The sequence below is a fragment of the Strix aluco genome, chromosome 2, assembly GCF_031877795.1.
Source record: "Strix aluco isolate bStrAlu1 chromosome 2, bStrAlu1.hap1, whole genome shotgun sequence".
Lineage (NCBI taxonomy): Eukaryota > Metazoa > Chordata > Aves > Strigiformes > Strigidae > Strix > Strix aluco.
Genome location: NC_133932.1, coordinates 116,911,839 through 116,931,893, shown reverse-complemented (window position 1 = coordinate 116,931,893; position 20,055 = coordinate 116,911,839). Strand labels below are relative to the sequence as shown.

The following is a 20,055-nucleotide window of genomic DNA, read 5'->3' as shown; positions in this document are numbered from 1 at the left end:
AATGTAATTGGGACTCATGTCGTCACTTCATAAATTTGCACTCAGTCCATGGATGTTGTGATTTTGGTTGGTAGTGAAGAACTTTCTGGAGGAGAAGGAAGAGTCAGAGAGGCATTGTTGGTTTGTTAAAATATAATTCTGAAAAGCCATGTTTACTGTTTTGATGGTCTACAAAACAATCAGAATAATCTTATTTTTTGAAGATTTGTCACACAGCATGTTAAAACTTTGGGAGGGGGGGAATGCCCTTCTGTACAAGTACATAAATGAACCAACTTATGAGTGATTTTTTTTTTCTTTCTCTGAGTTAGAGGATATCTTAGGGACTTTTACTAGAACCCATTGGCATCTGGTCCATTATATACTGTTAGTGGTGATAATTACCTTGTAATATCTTGTGTCTTTTAGGAGAGTTTTGTAGATTAATCAGTTCACTTTTTATTTTTTAAATGTGTAAATAAGCTTGCATAATGCAAGGTCATCATACTTGTCTTGTATGTTGTGATCTGTGTGGAAGACAGGATACTGATTTCTCTCTGAAATCTCCAGAATTGTTTATTTCTTATGTGAATATAAGATTATAGTGACTATGCATTTGGGCTAACAGATTTAGAATTTTTCTTCAATTTACTTTAGATCTACTGCTGTACTGTTAATTAGTATCTAATGTACTTTTGTCTGCTTTTATTTTCTTCTATTTCCTGATAGTTTGCATTGGGACAGATTGACAAATTTTGCAGTTGTAGGGAATTTCGTTAAAACACCTGATTAATTTTGTGAGGACAAATAACTGGTTTTGATTAACTGTTTTTTCATTCCTTTATCTTCTAGATTTTATAGGAAGACTAAGCTTGGAGGCTTTCAAGACATGGAGTGTGTTCCTTGTGGGGATCCTCCTCCTCCCTATGAGCCTCACTGTAAGTGCTCTTTTCCTCTTGTTAGGGTGGGATTAACTTTTTTGCTTTCGAATGTTTTCTGGTTTAGCTTGAAACCTTGGCAAAAAATGACGGTCACAATTATGAAGACTTCTTTTGAAGGCTCATTTTCTTGTTAGTAAATGATTTTGTTAATACACTTCAGCAGGTCCAGCACTATCATTGCAAAGTTCCCTCTTATGACCAGTCACTTGAGGATAAACATTCCTGTCATACCACATGATTAGGGAGTCTTGAGTCCACTTCTGATGTTGTCATATTAATTTTAATTTCTCTTTTGTGTTAATGCCAAAAGAAAGGCAGCCTTCCTAGACCCTCTACCTACTATCAGGTAGGCCTCAGTGAGTATGAATTCTTTTCTGACACTCAAAAGGGGTAGTTTGTTGATAACTTTAAAAACAACTTTTGTACTAAGGCTACAGTGAGAGAGAACAATATAGATAAATATCTTTATAGTACTGTGTTCATTAGGAAGGAAATGAGTAATCAGTTTCTCTATTTCTTTTTGGCCAATGAGAGGATTAGAATCTCTTTAAAAGGAGAGAACCTCTTTATTCTGCAACAGAAGCCTTTTTACTACTTCTTCCAAGACTACTGATGGTCTACATCCTGTTAATTTTTTAATTCAGTAAAAGGAGTGAATTATTCTTGTTGCATTTATTGCTGTCTACTTTATAATACGAAAAATAAAATTGATTCTACGTAATCTTGTGGAAAACCTTGGGTTTATTTGTTTGTTTCTGTAACTGCGAAGTTATGTTTTGGGAGATTTTTTTCCCCTATTCCAAACAGAAACAATTGTTTATAGAAAGAAGGAATTGTCAAGTTTCTGAAATGCCTCATGATACTTTAATAAGGACACACTGTTTCTTATAAACATCCTTTCTTTTTTAATTGTGCTAAATTAAAATATAACCAAGTATATGCTATTGTACATTAAATCATACTTTTAAATTGTTTTATACTGTATTAAATTTAATGAAATAAGGATTCTTCAGCACTTCATATATTGCTTAGATAGTTGTTTTTCAAATGAGTCAAACTTCCTTGTTTTTCTTTCATTCTAGTTTTAGTGCCCTTTGGGGAATAAACTTACAAAAACAGATTATTAGACAGTATCTTTAATAGTAAAAGTTTTTATAAATGTGACTTCCTGTGCATTTCTCTTGTGTCTTCATTCTATATCTCTGAATCAGAATAATTTAGTTTTTGTTAAAGATTGCAACACTGAAAACTAGTAAATCAGATTTCTATAAAAGGAATAAATCACATAAGTTACATTGTTTGCAGCAGTAACTCCTGCCCATGTATAATGTAAGCCTAGAAAGTAAAATTCAAAAATTTTCAACTATTTACGTAGTGTAGACAACATAATATCTTAAAAGTGTTTAGAGAAAGTATGTTCTTCATAGCAAACACTATGAGGTTTGATGCCAAGAATGAAATGCTGATCTTGACTTACTGGAGCAAATCACTTCAGATTCAGTGAGTTGCAGAAGGTATTTCTAGACAGAGTTTGAATCCAAACAGGCAATTTCATATATGCATTTATTTTAATTCCTCGGTTGATCAAATTAAGTATTATCCCCTTCATTTGTTTTTACTTTCTTTTCTTATCTACAAAAAAAGAAAGTTAGTGAAATCTGAAGTGCAGCAGTATTATTCTGATCTAGGATCTCTAACTCATAAATTCATTTTATGCAGTTTCTCCTCTTTTCTGGTTTGTTCCCTTCTTCTAAGAAAGCATGCTATTCAAACATGAATTCTGCTCTCTGGTGTAATCAAAGACAGGGAAGAAGAAATTACCACCCTTTCCGCTTTGACTGTAGTTAGTGACTCATATGCATATTTCCACCTTTTCCAGAATCACAGATTTTTGATTTTTAAAAGATGGTGAAAGAATGGTTACCAAGTCTTTTGAAATAACTCAGAATTGTTTAGTTTACAGTGATTCAGCTTTTGTAAATAAGCCTAAGCTTGGATCCTAAACAGAACTGTAAGGAAGCTACTACTAATTTTAAGTGGGCAACAGACAGCCTCATGGAGAACACTTTCTCTGGCATGAACTGCAATGGTAAATCCAGATTAGAGACTTTTTTGTTCCCTAATCTCATGGCTATGACAAAGCCTTTGACTAAATAACAGAAATGTTAACAATTGCTCATTTTTCATATTTCTGGTGGCATGTGAGAATTGGCATGTATTTCCAGCTTTTATAGAAACAATACTAAAAAGTTTGAAATCATTAAAATCTTCTTTATTTAGATACTAACCAACCATTAAAATCTTAAATAATGGAAATCCTGCCATGAAGTATGATTGCTGTTTGTCACTGTGGTTTTCAGAAGGCTTTTGTTCAGAATTTGTGTATTGGTTCTTCAGGTCTCTCACATAAGATGTCTCAGTTTAGAAGAGCGTACATGCCTGCCTCAGAGCAGCCTAGGAAGTTATTCCTACAATAGTAGGTAAATGAACTGAAATCTGTTTGAGTTCTACTTAACATCAAATAGGTGGAAATATCTCAGTTTAAGACGAAGTCAAAAACATGATTCCACAAGGAAGTATAAATAACGGTGTGTGAAAGCAAGTTTTTTCCACCTAATGCTGAATTTGTTTGCTGTTTATTTCAATAGTGAATATATTTTGATAGTTAAGATGTTTAAGACTGCGTTACTTGAAGTTAAATGGAGACAGACCATTAGGTGTACGGGGCAAGTTCTCAATGATCAGAGGACTAAGTTCCAATTCTCTGCCTTTCTTATCCTTTCTTTCCACTGTGAAACAGAAAGTCAAATATTAGTGCAGCTAACTCTTACATTACAGATGAAAAGGAAAAGTTTAAATGTCCTGTTTCAATGAATTAATTGTCCCGTGAGGTGTGTGGCAATCTTCTGTTTGCTTAAGAACATTACCATAAGGGCACAAAGGCTCACAGCCCCCTACCCGGACTAAAGGTTCATGTTAAAGCTGAGACATGGATGAAGTTCTTTCAGCACTAGTAGCAGTTGATTATTACCTGGTTAGCTATAAATCTAAATACTTGCTTTTATCTTCTTCCTTTCTGTAGACATTTTAAAACAGATCTGGTTTAAATATTTACTCATGAAAAAATGAGTTTGTGAATTGCTAGAGGCAAAGTTGAAAGGATTCTGTAATGAACAAGTAAAGAGTACTGGAAGCCAGGAGAATTGCTATCACCTTTGTGTAAACTTTAAAGGGGACACAATGACTTATGTGTGTTTTTAGGATGTCAGAAAATTAAATACACAATGATATAGTTATATTTTAATTTGCTTAGTTCAAGTAAATAAACTGTAAATACCAATCCTATATATAGAGTCAGCATCTAAACATTAGATTAGAAATGAAAGCATGTTTTTAAAGTTACTATTTATGTTCACTTTGTAAACTGAAGACATTTTTCTCATCTGTAGACTTTTTTTTCTCAACTGAATGACAGAGAAAGAAAGAATGTCCTTTGAACTGTGAACTAGAGTGAAAACCCAATCAATCAAAGATGTAATTTCTGAAATGGGAGGCAGCATAGGCTGTCCCAAACTGGTATCTGTTCATCAGAGAAGCAGTAACGTACATACGCTTCAGTGATTCTTTTTTCTCAGCACCAATTTAGGCTTGCAGAGTTCACTCTCCTGTCTGCTCAGGCCAGTGTTGGGCTGCCCCAATGATTATGCTTAAACTGTAAATGAAACTCTTCAGTAAGATAGATAGTGAATCTATCCATGATATTAAAAGAATTAAAATAGCTCTGTTCTTAAGGTTATTTTTAAATCTGTTTCTTAACCCTAAAGCACTTGTGGTGGCACAACTGAAGGAGAGGTGGGAAAGGCTGGGGTAAGGAGCAGATTTCCCAAAGATATCATTGCTTTCTTTGAGCAAGCATTATGTTTTCAGCTAGTCTGTCTTAGCAAATAAACAAAAACCATTAGAAACCGTACTCCTTATCTTCTTTTGGTCATAACAAAATGACAGACTAAAATTAAAGCAATAGAATTATTTTATCAGCTTGGCTATGTCAGCTATTCCTACAGGTGCTGTTGTATTGTTCAGTTCAAAATGGGGAACAGCATCAGAGTCACCAGAATCCTTTAGCCTCTGGACAGGCTTTCTACTAAGCAGGACCACCTGTGACATTGAACTTTTTTTGAGCTGTATTAAAAAAATAGTTCCTAGCACTTCCACATTACTGTTCCTTTCTGGACCAATATACAGTCAGTGGTGTTCCCCTGTTATGTGCAAATTCAGTCTAGAATTTGGCTGTACAAACAATTAAATTGGAATAAATTGTGAGAGTTAAGAGAGGAAATGAACACCTAGGCGCCAAGAGCATTTTACAGCCAAACCACCACCAAAGGTACAGCCTTGTCTTTTTTTTTTTTTTTTTTAAATTATCTGCACTATTATATTTTTAAAAAATAATAGCACAGTATGTCCAGCCAAACTCATTCTTCCTTCTCCAGGACTACTACTGCTTGTCTTCATGACATAAAGCAAGGAGCATGGGAAACTGGGGCGGGGAACAGGATAGGGTGCAGGTTACCACTCCATGTGGAGCTTGGGAAACTAGCCTCTACATGTTCCAGGAAATAAACGCATTCTTTGCTTTAGTGAAGCTGAAATGTTTTGTTGAGTAAGTCACAGCAGTGGAAATATCTACAGTTTGATTGTAGCATCATGTGCATTTGAAAGAAACCTGCACTTGGGTCTAAAATTGCTACTCTTTTTGCCATGAGCCATGTTTTAAGATATTGATTTCAGTGATAGTGTGTGGTGGGTTGACCCTGGCTGAATGCCAGGTGCCCACCAAAGCTGCTCTATCACCCCCCTCCTCAGCTGGACAGGAGAGAGAAAATACAGTGAAAGGCTCGTGGGTCGAGATAAGGACAGGGAGAGATCATTCAACAATTGCAGTTATGGGCAAAACAGACTTGACTCAAGGAAATTAATTTAATTTATTACCAATCAAATCAGAGTAGGATAATGAGAAATAAAACCAAATCTTAAAACACCTTCTTCCCACCCATCCCTTCTTGTTGGGCTTATCCCAATGCATAGTGATTTCAAATATAAAGAATATCGTAAACCAGAAAATAAACAGTTTTTACAAAGATGAGAAATAAAAGTAAAGACTATGACTTGTTGAGACAAAATTTATATAGCAGATCATAATGAAGACATTATGTGTTCATGTGAGGCATCCATATCTTATCCGCTTTAAATTTGGTTTCTTTAAGGAACTTCTACAACACTTTGACTGCCTCTACTAAGACTGATCACAAAGCTCCCTTTACAGTTTTCTTCTGCAGATTTTTTTATTAGTTTGCTTCTGTATGTTTATAGAGTTGTTTTTCTGAGAATTAAATGTAAGTGTCCTAACCTGCAGCTGAGTCTCACTCTTTAAATCTACAAGGTTTGTTGTTTCATTAATGAAAGGTGCTATTTAAGGGATAAAATCTGGTGGTATTTCCTTGTTCCTGGTGTTAAAAGTAGCTAGTATAGAAAAAGTAAGATTTGGTATAAATCTACTTATTTACATTTACAAGATTAGGATCTGTGGTTTTGTAAACTTTCATGTGAGTGTAATGGGTATTTGGGGTATGCAAGGACTATACTTCAGAACAAAGAAGATAAAAACCTAGAAATTACAGTGTGCAGGAGAATATGGTGGGTAAGGGGAGGGCTGGAAGTCTGCTGGCCACATATGTATTCTGTAAAATACTTTTGCTAGTGGTAAAAGAAAAAAATTCCCACTGTCTCAGCTTTGCTAGGGTTTCTTATATTATTTCATTAAACATAAATATAGCATTTTAACTTGAGAGTAATTTTTGGATGACATTCAATTCCACATTAGTTCCTCGGTTTACATAGTGGAAATTCGTGATTTGAAAGCTCTCAGACTCCAGAAAATGTTTTTCCAGCTATTAAGTTTTTCTGAAATTTTTATTTGGTTGCTTTATACAGTAAACTTTGTATTACAAATGCAAACCAGCCTTTGAAGGTAGGCTGCTTATGTGCATATGAGACAACCGGCAGCTGAAAGTATGTAACAACTGAAACCGTTCTTAATTATTTGGTTCTATTCCAACATATATGTCCATCTTATTTCAGTATTTTTTTCTGATTTGGAGTTACCTCACAGTATCTCTCATAATCCTTTTTGCCATGTCAGACACTCTGATAGAAAGCAGCTGGATTATTGTATAAACCTTTCACAAAAGTTATAGGGAATGACAGCTAATTTAGGTACAGCTAATAGCATCACTAGCTTATAAATACCAGTACTGTTTTATTACAGAGACATTAGCTTTCCACTATCTCATATCTGAAATGTACACTTTTGTAATAAGTCAGTCTGATATTTTCCATATGTGACCTGATGATAGAGTAACTTATCTTCAGGAAGTCTGAAACAAATTTGACTAGGTGTTTCAGAGAGATGAGAATTGCTACTCATGTCTTATAAAGTTATTTTATTTCTTTCACTCATCATAGAACAAAGAGAGTTAACCTAGAAAACCTAAGCATTTTCAATTTCTTATACTTGATAATTGTGATGCTTCTGACCCATTGGGGAAAGATTCATGTATGACTTGGAGTCAAACAGTTCCTTTTCTTCCTGTTCTGAATTTGCTTTACATGCTGGGCTCCCCTCCTAAAACAAAGAGTTGCAAACAGAGAGGGCAGATTTTTCCTTCTTTTAATAACAGAGATGTTACGACTAAAATTAGTTATAATAGTTCTGAAATGTTACTTAATGGAGAGGAAATTTAGATTCATTGCATAGTTTATTCATGTTCTAAAACTTTCTCCTTGCCCAGCTCAGAGAATAGCCTTTTTTACATAAATATTCCCAACTTACTTTGGGAATAACTCCAGCTAACTCGTGTTGTCTGTACTTCTCATTTCTGTGCCTATATATATAGAAGTACTTTATCATGTAGCTTGTTATCACTAAATATGTATTACAGTTAGTAGACAGTCAGAAGTGTTTCCCTCATTTCTATCCACCACCCCCTTTACTCCTCAAAAAAACCCCAAAACAAAACAAAACCACAAAAACAAACAAAAAACACACAAATTTTCCACAGAAGAAAATTTAGCTTAAAAAATGTTGAAATTACATTGCAAGGAGGTGCTGCTTCCAAACCCAACAGAGTTTCTGTGTAGCCAGCCAGACGCTTTACCAAGAAATCAAAATTTGGAAGCCAAAGCTCCCAGGGCTTCCAGTCAGTCTAAAGTGTTAGACTTTTGTCCACTTTCTTGCACTGTCCTTAAATTTTTTTGTTCCATGCAGTTCACTTTTTACAGAAGAAAATTGGTTTTATCAGAAGGATTTCCAGTTGTGTGTAATATAGCTTAGCTTATAGCTGCAAAACTGTAGGTGTGAGGGCTGTTCTAATGTTCTAATGAATTAATTCACATACTAGTAACTTCTGTAGGAAGACTCAGTATAGCATGTCTGCTCTGTTACAAAAGACTTACCATTTGAGTCTGTAGTAAAAGGATAGTAACGTGAAAAACTTCAGCAATTCTAATGAAGGTTTGAAATTTACTCATGTTCATTGAAGCTCATAATGACAGTAAGCAGGGTCACTTATTTTGTGCCTGCTACCTCAAATCTAACTTAGATTTCTTTGCACAGTGAAGTTTTATTTCACTATATGAGTTTTGAGTAACCCAGTTCAAGCTACAAACTGAAAGAACTAGGCTAGTAGTGAATGCTTTAGAAATACGCTTAGTATAGACAGCATTAGCCTTATCAAGTATTTAGAAGTGCTTAAGGCTGAAATATCCAAATAGGCCCAGGATCCTGACTCCAAAATTGCATCACCAACTGTCCTGCTTGATAGCTACCTAATTATGCAAACATTTAAAAGCCCAAGGAACCTACAACCATTCATAGACTATGGTCTCCAGGAGTATTGCACTGATTCTGGCTCCAGGTGGTTTGGAAACATGCAGCTTTAGATTAGGCCAAAGGGATTGTGGTTCACTTGCTTTCCCCTGACTGCCATGGAAGGAAATACATGTGAATGGACTAGGCAGGGAGCTCTCAATAGATGCCTAATTGGAGACTATCACAGTTGATCCAAGAGGCAATGGAATTGGAATTTAATGAAGCACCTACAAAGTTCTCTGTACTCTTCAGTGGTCATCCCAAAACTTTTAAAACACTGAGCAGCTATGTGCCCAGCTGGCACTGAAGCCATCCAGATCTACGAGCTAGTCAGTCTTGTCACCCATCTCTGGATGATCTGTTCTACGGCATCTTCTGATGCAAAACTCAGCAGAGCAGGTTGGGATATTGACTGGGAGTCCTTTTCTTGATAACTTGAGTCCTGAATTTTTTCCTTAGTTCACTGTGTGTTGGCTTCTTGTCCTTACTCTTTGATTCTTACATCACAAATAGGCTCCCATCACCAGTAGGTTCCCAGCATTGTGTATGCAGCCTAGATGGTACAGTACTTAGCAGTGCAGGGCCTGTGCCTCTTTTGTGATGTCAATCACATTTTGTGATGTGTGTCATGCCTTAACACATCAATAAGTCTGAACACAGCTCAATTGTTCTAAGAGATCTACTTAAGATAATTACATTGTTCATAATTCTCCCATTCTGACTCCAACCACAAGTTATGGTTAAATAATAAATTCCAATTTAATACTCATAGCTTTTCAAAAAGAGGGGAAAAACTTATCTGGTATCCGTGCTGTCTGGGTATGGTAATGAAAGTATAGCAGTATGACTATTCTTTTATTGAATAGAAATTTGTTCAAATAGTTAAGAATTTGAGTTGTATTTTTGAAGGAAAGCTTAAGCTTTGAATTAGTGGATTTCCATTTAAATGATTATCTGACTAATCCACCAGACTTTCTTCCCTACTTCCTGTGGGCTTTTTGTGTTTGTGTGAAGTACAGGTGACTAGGTCAGACTTTCTATTTCAATTATTCTGCTCTTTAATCTGAAATAATGGGTAGACCTCTGTTTTGCTTCTCACTACCTTTGTATTACGAGGTGCGTTAAGACTGACCAGCAAATCCTAGAGGAGGTCTGCTGGTAACATCCAACAAAAACTTAAAAAACTGAATATGGCTCTGTAAAGACTCTATAAAGTTTAGTAAAAACCAATGCATCTCAAAAAAAAGGAAGAAAAACATAAATGGACAAAAAGTTTACCTCTGATCTTTTTTTTTGCCCTTCCCCCTCTCTTCCCCTCCCTCAAAAAAGTATGATCACCAGGAAGGAAAATATGACAGTATGCCACAGTTTTCCAGAAACTGGTTTATGAGTAATGGGATGAAACTTGGTAATTGTAAATTCAAGTGGAGCATACATTCTTAAATACAATTTATTGAACCAGAAGTTTAATGCACTGATTCACACACTATAATGAGTATTCACACACTGTAATGATGTACAGCATCTGTACATCAAGGAATGAATCTACACAAAAGAATCATTAAAAGACATTTCTGCTATATTAACTGGTGTGGTTTCATTCAGAAAAGTATTGTCTTTTTTCCTTCCTTGATTATAATTGTATTTGTACCTCTGTAATGAAAATATTTTCTGAGCAGCTTTAAAAACACAAAGTGTCGTTGGGATACAAATAAGTATTTCTGTGGCATATGTAAGATCAAGATATGGTTCACTAACATAAACTGCTGTAGCAGTGCAAAACCGAACAAAATTCAGATTTAATGCATACTTCTTGATAGTATTTTTTTCTGGAGGCTCTACAGAAGGATGCTTTGATGTTTTCTGTGTCATTTTTCAAGGAAATTGATAACATTTTCCTTTTATTACATATGGTATTCATAGTACATGATTTTCTTTTGGCAAAACTGTCTTCTGGATCAAAATGTAGATAGAAAGTTCCACAGTGAAGAATTTTTTTGTGTGCAAAATCTGTCTGATTGCAGTGGTACTTAATGGAAGGAGGAAGCCCAAACTGATACACCAACCGTGAAAACCATCCATCTTTCAGTAAATAAACAATATCGTAACCTCACTTTGTCCTGACAAAAGTAAAGGTTTGGTTTTTTTATGTGGGTCTGAAAATAATAAAGTTTCTTTTGATTCAAGGGCAGTCATATATATACATTTTATGCAAAATGCTGTTGATGCTAGTAAGTGATAAATAGATAAAATACTTTTATCTCAATATCCCAATTAAGACATTTGTATTTTTTAAGGATTCACAGTTTACTGTCCCTCTGATGGTGGACTCATGAATCTCACTGCTTCTGTTGCTAGCTGATGAATGAAAGAATGCTGTAGCTCATCCAACAGAGCAAAAATACCAAACCAAAACAACCCTTTCCTGTTCTTTCCTGCTGTTACTTTGTGCAAGGTTGTGATTTCAGGCAGGTGGGATGAGGCCATAAGGTTTCCTCTTCCAGAACTGGTGGGCTTGCATCCCACCCTTGTGCTGATTGACCCTCACAGACACATCTGAGGCTATAAGAGGCTATCATAGGAAGTGCTTTCCTGCTGACAGTCAAATTTTTCCTGTCATTCTACATCCCTGTCATTTAAGTTCTAGATTTATCTGGATTGAGCTGTATTGGGTTTGTTGACTGAACAACTATCAGAATGTTTAGTGGTTATCATTGAGCATGTGGATCATTTCTTTAATCATCATACTAGTCTCTGGAGCAGTGAAAGACTTCTCCTTCCTGGCAGTTTAGCGTTCTCTGGGGTGAAACTCCCTTTTCCTTCCTGGCCACTGAAGGCCAGGTTTCTGAGAACAGAGAATTTGTCTTTAATTGGTTTTAACTGTCAAATATTTGAAACATACTGAATGTTGCCAGTGGCCCATAGGTGTTCTGGCTGCTAAAAGTAGTTTCAGGGTTGTAAATTCAAGTGTTATTGCAAACCTTATGTTTTAAAGATCCAACTTACTAAGATACATGGTAAGATTAGAATTGTGTTGTCTTCAGTTTGGTTTCCTAAGTGAACACAGTATACTGAATAATGTTACCATTTATTATCTCTTTTAAATCCTTTTGACCCTGATGACTAATTTTTGTCCATGCTGACAGTAAAAGAGGCCTCAGACAAGGAATTTTCTGATTTTACAAAAACAAGTGATCTAGTAGTGAACAAGGAGCTATATTAGTGCCCTTACTGAGAAGGTTGTAGCATTAATGGTTGGATTAGATGATCTTCAAGGTCCTTTCCAACCTAGATGATTCTGTGAAATAAGCACCTACCACATTCTTCAACAACAGAAAATCTAGAGAAAGGAAAATGGTAATTTCTGGACCTCTTGAAAGTGTTCATTTATTATGATTGGGGGAGGGAATGGGAAAATTTGAATACTAGAGGTTTGAAGCTTTGAAAAATCATCTTCTCTAATATAAAATCTAGAAGGTTACTATTGGCAGTCCCTACTTAGAAAGCTGTTAGCAGTGTAAATATTAAATGATTTTCAGAGTGAGTAGATGTAGTGTAAATGGCTTCCATCATACAAAGGGAAATCATATAATAAATAGGAATGGAAATGTTGGTTTCCAACACTGTTTATAATCTCTGAAAATTTAATATATAAAATATGTATGATCATAATCCAATAAAGTTTTAAGTAGATGGTATGAAGTTGAGGTGATGTTTGACCAAGCTGAACTGCACTGAAAGGCATTGGCTTTCTAGTTTCCTCATGAGAATTGCACTAATTATGTGTAGTCCATTTTTATCTACTGAAGTATATATTCATGTATTTCAGAGAGAACACAATATTCCAATGTAAATATCTTTGAAAACACATGCTTATTAGAATATGATGAAAAATGTATAGCTTGAAATTAAAATGGAAATGTCAACTTGTGATTTTAAAATAAATTGAATCAAATTTCATTTATTTCATTAATTCACATCTCAAGCCCATGCAACTGTTAATAGGGGTTTACATAAGTGGTGCCCATCTGACATTCAGAAGGTTATATTGAATCAGTACACAGTAATTTGTACGGCAAATTTTGGATCTTTGTTCTAACTCACAGCTGGCAACTCTATCTGCTAATCCCAGTGAAATCTTCAGTTTGAAATACAAAACTACTTTTGAACTTGCATATCCTTCCCCACAGATGTCTGGAGTCTTGATGATGTGTTTCTTTTATGATTCCTTTTAAATCATGGAATGAATTGTTGCATTGAGAGTGAAGTTAGGGATTCATAGCCTGACAATGCAGTGAATCCTTAAATATCTATTTTAAGAGCATGTTTTATATAGCAAAAGAAATCTGAGAGTGACCATAATACTTAAGTTCTGCATGGTTTTGTGTACTAAAAATTCCCTGTAGAGACCTCACATCTTTATTAGGTTAAAAAATTCCTTAGTGTATCACATGATGAAGTTTATAATTGCAGTATTCACTTTTAGTTTGTTCATCTAAAATATGGACAAGCAGTTTGCAAGAATATTTAGTTTTGTTTCTTGACACTGTTACGTACAGTTAGAAAATTAACTTCTCAGCTGTGGAGTATGAGAATTTCAATATGTTTTTTCAAACCAGTTTGCCATACTTCTGTTTCTAGTAGTAACTTGTGCAACCTTTCATCTTATGAGTCAATCCTATAATTAGTATCCTTCTTTGCCAGAGGCATACTGCATGTTTGTTTTAGGTACAGAATGTCTGCAAGAAATTTAACTTAATCATTACTTTTTAATGTAAGAGCTGGTTAGCTCAATTACCCTAGATTAAAGTGAACTTGAAATTCCTGAGTTACAGAGAAGGGGCTAATCGTTGACCTGTACTGAAGAAGTACTATTTCCTATGGTTTTTATTCTTATGTGTACTTACTAATGTGGCTAGCCCTTTAGCCCAGTCTTGCAGTGGCTATAAGTAATTATCTGTTTGTTGCAGAGTGGGTTTGCAAAGTTCTTATTTAACTTTGCCATTAGGTTGATCAAAATTATTCCAGTATTGCACACATTGCAGTAAAGCTGCAAAACATTTTTTCAGTTAACTTTTATTTTATTGTGTTTGGGGATAATCTGAAAAAATGAGTAGTAGTTACAGCTTTGCAGTAATTTATTTTTCTAGATTTTTTTTTAGGCATTTTCTAATTACAGAAGCATATGACTATTTTAAATATATGAATTTATTAACATGCTTTTACTCTATGTTCAGGCTGAAAATATTAGTTAAATTTATCTCATACAATTCTGGGAATGGTTGCATTAGCACCACTTCAACAGCACTGAGTTTTAGTGCCTACAGTATAAATACATGCTGACTGCTATGGCTTTTGGGTACAGAGAGTCTAAGTTGTGACTGGCATGTGAGTAGAAAATACTGCTAAACAAATATGCAATAGTGTGTTGGGTTTTTTTATTCTACTTTGTGCTGGTAGATACTATTGGCTGTGTTGCTTGGCTACAAAATACTTAGGCTGTGTTTCTCGAAATTTCTTGTTAAAAAAAAATACAGTAGAAACCAGGGAATCCATCTAGGCTGAAACTTTCCATATTGCCAGCTTTCTATTAAGAAAATAGTTGTCAAGCAAAAGAACACTGATATATCACTGCAGAGGACTGGGGTTACCTGGAGGACTGGAATGTATTGGAAATAGGATAAGATGCGATAGCCTTAAAACAGTTGTGCACTAAGGGCCTTAGCAGTAATGATTCTTTATAAGCTAACACCTCATGAGCTGGAAACAACCTAATAGAAGAAAGACCTACTGTTCCTACTGATCACTTGTATACTTCCAGTTGCCCTCTACTTTGCTTGCCTTTAATTTTCTGAGTGATGGGCCTCACACATTCTCACTCTTACTGGTTTATTTGTGCTAAGGCAGTGCGCTGCCAGCATAGAGTGATCTCACATGTTATTTTGGGCAGTGACATGTGCCTTTGAGATATAGGTTGTGACTGTTTCTTAGAAAGATCAGCTCTTAGTTACAGCTTTCTTAAATAAAGGGTTATATCCACCAGTTTTAATGAAGTTTCGTTTAAGTCTAGTGGTATAATTGTATGTGCATACTACTGAATGTAATTTATAGTTACCATATCTGTGTGCAGAAATTTAGGATGGAGTTAATGCACCCTAATTTTGGTATATAAAAGTTAATGCTTAAACACTGAAGCTGTCAACCCAAACTCCCACTGATTATCAGTGGAGAGAATTAGGTACCTCGAAACAGGCAAGCCAGATAAGGTAAGCTTCAGTGACTACTGAAAGCAGTCTTTCAAGCCATTTCAGATTAATTGGTTCTCTGGAGATTTCTATTTCTTTCTCTGTTTTAGAAAGAGAGCCCAACGTGAGTAGCTCTGACTTTGTCTTTAGACCTTCAGACTTCTGAAGTTAGTTTCATCTAGATGCCAATATCAGGTTAGATGAAAACTGCAATTTAATATTGAATGATTGTATCTGTCTTCCTAAAAATTGATTTTCCTCTTTTTAAAATTAATTTTAAGGAGGAAAATTGAGGGTTTTAGAGTGTAGATTATTTTTATTTTTCACTCCTGCTAAATAAACAAAAACATTAAAAAATAATAAAAATAATTTTCTTTATTTTTTTGATGAAATGTTTCTTACAATCTGAAGCCCCTATTCTGAGAAAATTCACCAAGATTGGAATGTGCCAGAATTGAGGCCTGCGACCATAATTAGATTTCTTCATATATAGTCACTCTGATACAGGTTTTATTTACATTGTTGCATATCTTATTTCCCACTGGGCCTTTGTTCATTTAAAGCACAGGATAGGCAAAGCCTATGTCTGGCCTTATTTGCTACACACTATTTTATATTCCATGCAGAATGTGAGTTAATAATTACTGCTGGGCTTTTCTGTGCTTCTACCACTGTAAAGCAGTTGTTACAACTTTTGCAGTTGTTACTGACTTTTATCTTTGCAATAGAACTGATGTAAAACGTATAGTGTCTGTTACACAGTTAATGAATTGAAACAGAGAAATTAAAGGCAAAATAGTCAAAGGCATCCAAAACCCTGCATTCTTACTTGACAAACCCAGAGTAGGATGCCACCTCCTTGACTGTGGATATCTGTAATGGCTACATCTATAAGCTGGTGACCTTAGGCTCACGCTATATTCAGTGGAGAGGAATGATCAAGGGAGGTGTTTAAAACAAATCAGTTTAACACCCTAAAAGAGCCACCCCCTCACCATCCCTGTGTAGAGAAAGTTCAAGTGACTCCCTCAGCAGATGTTTGCTTTGGTCAGATGAATCTCACCAATAGAGCCTGACTTTTCAAAGATAACTTTTCAGAGTGTCTTCTGTATTCTATGACTAATTCCTATTAGACTTCTGTTAAATGGGGGAGATGTTATGTTTCAGATTAAGTAGTATAACAAAGCAAGGATCTTGTATGCAGCAGCCTTTTGTTCTGTATGACTTGGCTTTATCCCCAAAGCTTTAAGTGGTGAATTAAAAACTGCTTTTTATAAGCTGTTATTATTTCTGACTTCAAAGTTACAGCTTTTTTATCTGTACTGTAGTTCACATGTGCATGCTTACTATTGCACAGTAGGTAACTTTCTTTGCAATAAATCATGACATTTAGTTTTGATATTTGCAGTATTACAGTAAGCTGGTGATAAATGTCCAGCTTTTAAAGGTGTTAAGGCTATATGTTATAAAATTATGAAAATTTATATTTAATCCCATGTATTTCAGATTACTTACCCCAAAAATTTTTTTTTTAAAAGATGCTGAGGTTGCAAAGTTGAACATTAAAAAGTTAGAAAATACTACTAGGGTTGGTTATGCAACTCGACTTCCACCTTAATTCAGAATCATAATTCAGCCCAGTTGTGTGTAAGTATTATGAAACAGTCTTAATTACATAAACATACTCTGTTTTCCACAGCACAGACATATTCCCCCCACCAGTATGTGGAAATGGCTAACAGTTATGTTTTTAAAAAACAGCCCAACACCACCACCACCCCACCCCACCCCCACCCCAAAATACAACCCAAAAAAACGAACAAAAAAAATCAACAACCACCCCACATTCAGAAGTAGTTGCCTTGCCTGGAGAATTTAACCTAAATTAGTGATATTTTAGCATAATTATAAACAGGAGAAAAGTAAGTGGTGGGCATGCCTGAGTATTGTTTATTTAATTTTGTTGCATTCTACATTTCACGTGACTGTTGGCTATGCAAAGAGGCCTCCTTACTGCTGAAGCTTTACAACAGGGCAGATTCAACTGGAGAGAAGAAATAAGCTTTTACCAAGCTCAGCTTACAGCCTAGTTTCTAAAACAACATCCATGGATGTAGCAGAGTAAGCAATTAATCGTCTGTCTTCGTGCTTCTTGACAAAGGGCTCTTAAGCTTTTACAGAAGGCAGAAACCATCATTACCTCCTCTTTCAAGAGTTGCATCTGAAAGGCGTTATAAGCCATGCTTATGATTTCTCCCCCCTCAATTTTAAAATAAGATCATAGATTTTTGTTCTCAGGAGAGTTTTAAGAGAAGATGGAAGCCCCTCTCTGCCACTTTGAGTAATTTATGGGAAGAACAAAATTCAGTGTCCTTCTCCAGGTTTCTACATCTATAGGCTGAGCATGGTGACTTTAGGCACCATTACTCAATGTGACAGGTATTTCAGATTCTATTCTATGTTTAACTTTTTCTTTGCACTGTGTAGGAAGTATGTGATCTAATACAGGCCTCCAGTTTCCCAGATAGAGACCTTGGATTTAAAAATTACAGATTTTAGCGCTTAATTTTTACATCTTTAAAGCCTGTGCCAAAAGGTCAAGTCCTTTGTCACTCTTCAAAATGAATACCAAAATCCAGTGGAATCAATTTTGTATGTGCATTGATTTTTAGATTATTCGAAAGCTTATCTGAAAGTTGTGGGACTTTTGTATATTTCTCATAAAGTTTCTCAATTCAGAAGTAACCTTTTTAAAATACAATATAATAAATTCTTCCATTGTCAAATGCATGGGCATGCACTCATGTATTTCCAGATCTCTTTTCAGTACTGGTTTTTTTATTAGTCACATCTTAGAAGTAGTCTCTTTCTGCATGGATTTTCTAATAGCTGGAAGAAATTCCTTAGCATTTATGTTTTTTCACATTCAGTAACAAAAAATGTTAGTACATTACAGAGATTTTGAAGAGTGGAGATGTCTCTAACCATCAGGATTTCATTTTCCTTACCCAGTTAGTTCACATTTTAATTGTAGGCCAAGAAGCAACAAGGGAAGGGTACTAAAATTTTATTTAAGTTTTTATTGCTGCTGGAAGAGCTAGCTCTCTGGACTAGATAGGTTGTTTGGCCAATTCAAAAACTTCCTTTTTAAGCAAAATAAGCAAAGGATCCTGCACATAATTTGATATTCAAATATAGTAGGTTTTGTAATATATCACCCATTTATATAAACTTTTTATTTGAATATACAATCCCTATTTTCTAAAGCTAGAAAACCTTTGTGAGTGAAAACTACCACAATATACACTGTGATTCTGATGACAAAGCAAGTATCCAGTCCGCAGACAGAAGTGAGGTAGCTGAGTACTGTTATTATCTTTACAAAAGGCTTTTAAAGCAAGAAGAAAACATAGCTCTTGAAAATGCACTGCATAGACTATTAGTAATGTTTATCAAAGTTTGTATTAACAAATTTAGGATACAGGCTTGCAATCGTCATGCACACTTTTGCTGTACTCTCTGGCTTTTACTACAGCTGAACCAGGACAAAGAGGGAAATAATTGGGGTAGAAAGCAAAGTGTTAGAAATTACTTCTTAGTGAATCAGAGGGAGGCAAAAAGACTTTTATGACTGATTTACAGTTAACTTTTTGCTTTACTGGGTTTTAGACAATTATATATAGTACTGTATTAATTTCAGTGATTGTGGGTGTACGTGGCAGTTGCACTTGAAATACACACAGTGTGCTAGCAGTGCGTAGCAGGAAGAGCATGTATGTTCCCTGCCCAGGTGAGGGCATGAAGTGTCATAGGTACCCTGCCAGCCCTCAGTCCTGCCTATCTGGTCATGGTTACAGGATGGAGCTTTCCACACTGTCATGTTTCAGTCCATACTGAAAAGCAATCCATGCACCAATCACACAGCATCACACTCATCACACAGCTCATCACACAGCAACTATAAGATCTTGTTTGAACCTTTTAGAACAGGTCTGTAACCAGTATGCATGGATGCATAGCGTTCAATTGCACTTTTGATTAATGAAAGTCCGTTACTCTCTGCTGGCTAAAGAAACAACCTTCAGATCTGCTTATTATAATTACATACATACTATTGTCATTTAACTAGTGAATATATAATTAGATTCTAAAGGGTATATGGTTTTCCTCTCCTCTTTTAGACAGCAGGTAACGACAGTAGTTACCCACTTGAAAGTAGCACCCACTTGAAAATGGTGTGCATTTAAGCAATACAAACTCTTCTGGTTCCAGATTCTGGACCTGCTTAAGTGGGTCCAGAGGAGGGCCACGAAGATGATCAGGGTGCTGGAGCACCTCTGACAGGCTAAGAGAGTTCAGGTTGTTCACCCTGGAGAAGAGAAGGCTCCAGGGAGACCTTATAGTGGCCTTCCAGTACCTAAAGAGGGCTTACAGGAAAGCTGGAGAGGGACTCTATCAGGGAGTGTAGTGACAGAACAAGGGGTAATGATTTTAAACTGAAAGAAGGTAGATTTAGATCAGATGTAAGGAAGAAATTCTTTCCTGTGAGGGTGGTGAGGCACTGGAACAGGTTGCCCAGAGGACCTGTGGCTGCCCCCTCCCTAGGAGCATTCAAGGCCAGGTTGGACGGGGCTTTGAGCAACCTGGTCTAGTGGAAGGTGTCCCTGCCCATGGCAGGGGGGGTGAAACTGGATGATCGTTAAGGTCCCTTCCAACCCAAACCATTCTATGATTCTACGGGTAATGCCTTGTATAAGCATTTTGGAACTGAGAACAGTAGAGCATGTATACAAGCAGTAACTCTCATAAACAGACTTAATTGACTCAAAATACTGCACCAGGTTGTTTTTATTCTGTAACAGGTAGTTCTGAAGATGAAATGGGACTGTACATGCAGAATACAGAACAGATACTTTATACTTTCGTCTTCTGATGAAAAGACAAAGCAACTTTCATAGCC

The 20,055-nt window shown here is 35.7% G+C and overlaps 1 protein-coding gene across 4 annotated transcripts in view; it reads left to right on the top strand.

The window, feature by feature from the left end:
• TNFRSF19 (TNF receptor superfamily member 19) overlaps positions 1-20,055 on the top strand; it is a 66,750-nt gene that overhangs the window by 29,286 nt on the left and 17,409 nt on the right. For all 4 annotated transcript variants that reach the window (XM_074816003.1, XM_074816006.1, XM_074816004.1 and 1 more), the window contains one exon: positions 832-917. In XM_074816003.1, the coding sequence (XP_074672104.1) occupies positions 832-917 (86 nt within the window). The remainder of the gene's footprint in view (positions 1-831; positions 918-20,055) is intronic.